The sequence below is a fragment of the Brachyhypopomus gauderio genome, chromosome 11 (genome assembly GCF_052324685.1).
Source record: "Brachyhypopomus gauderio isolate BG-103 chromosome 11, BGAUD_0.2, whole genome shotgun sequence".
Taxonomy (NCBI): Eukaryota; Metazoa; Chordata; class Actinopteri; order Gymnotiformes; family Hypopomidae; genus Brachyhypopomus; species Brachyhypopomus gauderio.
Window position 1 is genome coordinate 18,391,628 of NC_135221.1, and position 4,766 is coordinate 18,396,393.

Here is a 4,766-nt window from a genome sequence, read left to right on the forward strand (position 1 = left end):
TTAGACTAGAATATATGTCTATATATTCTATATTGGCCAGATCACATTTGAAGTCCAGTATTTTGCGGACAATTTGCCAATGTTTCTCATGAAGAAGGAGACACTGTGACCACCTACCAGTATGAGTAGTATTAACACAACAACAAACCTTTGACTTTTTCCATTCAGTTTTTAATAACTGAAACTGCAGCTTCAAACATAAGGCAACAAAAAGTCATTAACAATTTTTTAAAAAAGTATTTTAAACCCAACACTTACAAGGTGCATATTTATTACTCAATTTGCTCAAAATGCTTATAGAATATTTTAGGTGTACATCGATAAATTAGAATACTGTACAAATTGAGAAGAATTTCAATCTTTTAGAAGAAATTATTTTAGTTGTTAACCATCAGCAATAATAATCAGAATTTTAAGAAAAAAATTGACTAACAATTACAATTTACTTGTGCACGATATTGAGATACACAAATGCAAATGTAACTGAACAACAAGGACATCTGTAACAATTCCCATGCATAATGCAACATTTATATTCGACAATGTAAATGTGAAACTGTAAGCATAAAGACATGTGGCTTCTCAACTACTTTGTCCAAACCTCAAAATGGCAAGTACTCTCAAAAATAGGATTCAAAATATAAGTTTTGACTAATTATCAAGTATTGAATTATTTGTAAATGTACCTACCTTAATTTATAGGCAATTCAAATATAATAAAGATTTACAAGGATTTCAATAACCTACAGTCTGGAGTACTGTAAGAATGCAAAAAATGAACTCAAGAATATACACTATGTAAAAAAAAAATCTTCAATAGTACTTGTGGCTTCTGAGTTATTTGCCTTAAAATCAAAATCACAAGAAAACTGCCAAGTACTCATTTGAACTATTTCTTTTTTGGCTGATAACCAGAACAAATAGAAAATTAACTTGGTCATTGACCACTGATTCCTGGACAATCATGAATATAGTGACCTGTGAAGAAGAAAACCCTCTACACCAGCTCATTTTTCAGTGATAGCAATTTTGGTTCAAGTTCAAGTTTCAAGTTTGTCATTTGCACATCATGTTGGGACATAACATACATTGAAATGCTTGGGGTGAGGCTCAGATAGTAATAGTTCTACAGCAGGGCAGTATCACATATAGTGGCAAGACAGTACAAAACAGTACAAAAACGGTGCAAACGAAAAACACAAGAGAATATACTCACAACATACACACAATGTATAGCAGCGATATACCAGAATAAATAAAGTATTTAAGATTAAATTAAAATTAAAATTAAAAATTTAGATGTAAGTTGGGGGTTTACTAGCCTCACAGTTCGTTCAGAAGTCTGACAGCATGTGGATAGAAGCTGTTCAGTAGCCGGGTTGTTCTAGCCTGGATGCTGCGAAATCTTCTACCAGAAGGCATAATAGTGAACAGGCCGTGTGCTGGGTGACCACTGTCTAGCCTGATCTTCTGGATTTTTCTGCGGCAGCGAGACTGGTAAATGTCGTGTAAGGCTGGTAGTTTGTTCCCTATGATGTATTCTGCTGTCCTCACCACTCCTTTAAGGGTCTTGCGGTCACAAGCAGTGCAGCTGCCATACCAGGCAGTGATGCAGCCTGTTAGGATGCTCTCTATAGTGCATCTATAGAAGCTGGTGAGGATAACAGGAGGTATTCCAAACTTCTTGAGCCTGCGCAGGAAGAAGAGACGCTGACGGGCAGATCTCACAATCATGTTGGTGTGAAGGGACCAGGTGAGGTCATCAGAGAGGTGTACGCCGAGGAACTTAAAGCTGCTGACATTCTCCACTTCATCCCCGTTGATACTAAGGGGAGAGTGACCGCCCTTCTGCTGCTTCCTGTAGTCCACAATCATCTCCTTCGTTTTGCTGGTGTTTACACAGAGATTATTGTTGTGGCACCACTGTGACAGAGCGCTTACCTCGTCTCTATAGGCAGTTTCATCTCCATCTGTGATGAGGCCTAGGATGGTAGTGTCATCAGCAAATTTGAGGATGAGGTTTGTCATGCGTGTACAGGGAGTACAGGAGGGGGCTGAGAACGCATCCCTGGGGGGCCCCCGTGCTCAGGGTCAGCGTGGCCGAAATACTATCACCCACTCTCACCACCTGCGGTCTGCTCGTCAGGAAGCCCATTATCCACTTGCAGAGATGAGAGTTCAAACCCAAATCTTTGAGCTTCAGGATGAGTTTGGCTGGTATGATTGTGTTGAATGCCGAGCTGTAATCTATGAACAGCATTCTCACATATGTGTTCTTACTGTCCAAGTGTGTGAGAGCAGTGTGTACTGTTAATGCAATGGCGTCATCTGTGGATCTATTGGAACGGTATGCGAACTGGTGAGGGTCTGTATTGGCTGGAAGCGTAGAACAGATGTGAGTTTTGACCAGCCGCTCAAAGCACTTCATAACTGTTGATGTCAGTGCAACAGGGCGGTAGTCCTTCAGGCAAGTGGCAGTAGGTTTCTTGGGAACTGGAACAATTATGGTTTTCTTAAAGCATGTTGGAATCACTGACAGTCTTAGGGAGAGGTTAAAGATGTCTGTGAAAACCTCAGCCAGCTGGTTGGCACATGCTCTAAGTACACGATTGTGTAGACCATCAGGACCTGGTGCCTTGCGTGGGTTAACTGCCCTGAAAGATTTCACCACCTCAGACAGAGAAATGGTCAGAGTGAAGCTCTCCTGATCTTTTGGGAGATTTTCAACAGGGGAGGTGTTATTTTCCTCAAAACGAGCATAATGTGCGTTAAGCTCGTCTGCAAGTGAGGAGGGTGACCCCCTGTCCCGGCTCATACCTCCTTTATAATCAGAGATGGTGCGCAGTCCGCTCCACATACGTCTGAGATCAGAGCAGAGGAAGTTGGATTCAACTCTGTCCCTATAGTTCCGTTTTGCTAGCCTGATGGTCCTCTGAAGGTTATATCTGGCCTTGCTTTCTCTCATCGTCTAGCTTGAGCAAAACTATTTGAATGAACTCAAAAAAGCTACTACATTTCACAGGATAGCTCAGATGTAGGGCATAGATTAGCACAAACAAACACACTAGTGCATCAGTCCATGAATGATGAGTCATTACAACCTGATCCTCAAGCACAATGAACACTTGGTGTGGTGAGAAAGGAACTCCAGCAGGCACCTCTTCTTCATCCACATCAGCAACCAGAGCAACTGCACCTTCATAAAACTCCATTTCATTCTGAAATATAACAGTGTGCAATATTATCAAACAAAAATATCCGTCAAAGACAAAAAAGAGTGAATAAAACACAATCAGCTATGTTTTTTTAATTAATTCTGACATTTTTTATTGCAATGGATTATTGAGGTTTATTGCCCAATTATACCATACCTTGCATGTTTTGAAGATACCTGAAGAATCCTCTTTGAGGTAAATGGGTAGGCCGGCCAGGGCTGCTGTTCTTCTTGCATGAATGTCATTTTTGTCCTTAAAGGATAAAAATAAATCATGACAATGGGAACTATCATGCTACTGATAGTGTGAATGTAATTTGAAGTACCTGTTTCTCATATGCCAACAAAAGCTGGTTCATCTTTTCACCAACCCGTCCAGTTTCATTCTATTTGTAAAGTCCAATCAGCTGACCAGCATATTCATCCAATGCAGCATAAAACACATGTGGCAGGTGCTGATTGGTAATCCGGTGAAATTCACAGTAGAGCTGAGAATTAGCAAAAAAACCTTGAGATTAAAAACAAACAAAAACATTGCATACTTGATGAGCACTACATTTTAATCTGTACTTACCTGTGTCTCATTAAAGAGTGCTGGCCATCTTTCTTTAAGTTCTGACACAGGAGGAGAAGTTGTGATTATCTCTTCTCTCCTGAGGGCAAAGGTGCGCATCATGTGCTGATAAATAAGAGGGATGTCTCTTTCAGCAGAGGTCTTCTGGAACTCTTCTACCATCTCAATCCTCCTGGTCTCCAGATACTCTTTTGTTTCTCCAGAAGGATAACTGGGAAGGAAGTTGACCTCACCTCTCCTAGGTCTTTTAATATTAGCCCTTGGTGCAGCAACTTTTGGGTTTGTTCTGCTGCATTTCCCAGAATTTACAGCTACATCTTTGATGCCAGCTTTAGCCAGCTTCTTTCGTTGGTTTCCTAATTTATGTCTCAGACTATTCTTCCACCCTTCCCACCCAGTGTCAGAGTTCTCCTTCAGGCAGGGATGTTTTCGAACTAAAGCTTCTGCAGCCTTGCCAATTTGTGTGCTGCTAGGATATGCTTTTAGTTTATAGATTTCGTCCCCCATTGTCTCAAGTATGTTGTGTTTTTGATCTCTAGGGAGTCTAATTACTTTCCCATCTTTTTCATATGCTGCATTACCTTCCCTTAGCACATGTTCCACCTCATAAGAAAATGTTGGAACAATAAAAACCTCTGGCCACTGACTACTATGCTCAGGTGTGTCTGTGCTCTCAGTGCTATCAGTCAGAATGATTGTGTCATTGGTGCTAGTTGAAATCCATTCCAGCTCAACTAATCTGACCACTTTGACTGATGCTGTGCTTGGCAGGTGTTCTATTTCAACCAAATTACACAATGCATGATCAAAATCTGGGTCATGAAACTGGAGCCGAAAGTCAAAAGTCAATTTTAGCCTAGTTTTGATCTCATCTATGAGTGCTTGTACACTGCTTAGGCGAGATGACAAAATAAGTCTTTCAGCATCATCTGTATCGAGGATGACCCTCAGCTTCAATCTCTCTATTGCCTCCATCCA

General features: G+C 40.7%; 1 protein-coding gene across 1 annotated transcript; it reads right to left on the minus strand.

Annotated features, from left to right (window-relative positions):
* Positions 1 to 219: 219 nt before the first annotated feature.
* Positions 220 to 4,286, minus strand: LOC143527374 (uncharacterized). Its single transcript, XM_077022546.1, has 4 exons — positions 3,789 to 4,286; positions 3,541 to 3,702; positions 3,372 to 3,467; positions 220 to 3,218 (listed from the first exon to the last, which is right to left on the minus strand). Exon 4 carries the CDS (start codon positions 2,026 to 2,028, stop codon positions 1,324 to 1,326), a length of 705 nt encoding a protein of 234 aa, XP_076878661.1. The 5' UTR covers positions 2,029 to 3,218; positions 3,372 to 3,467; positions 3,541 to 3,702; positions 3,789 to 4,286; the 3' UTR covers positions 220 to 1,323.
* Between the last annotated feature and the right edge of the window lie 480 nt (positions 4,287 to 4,766).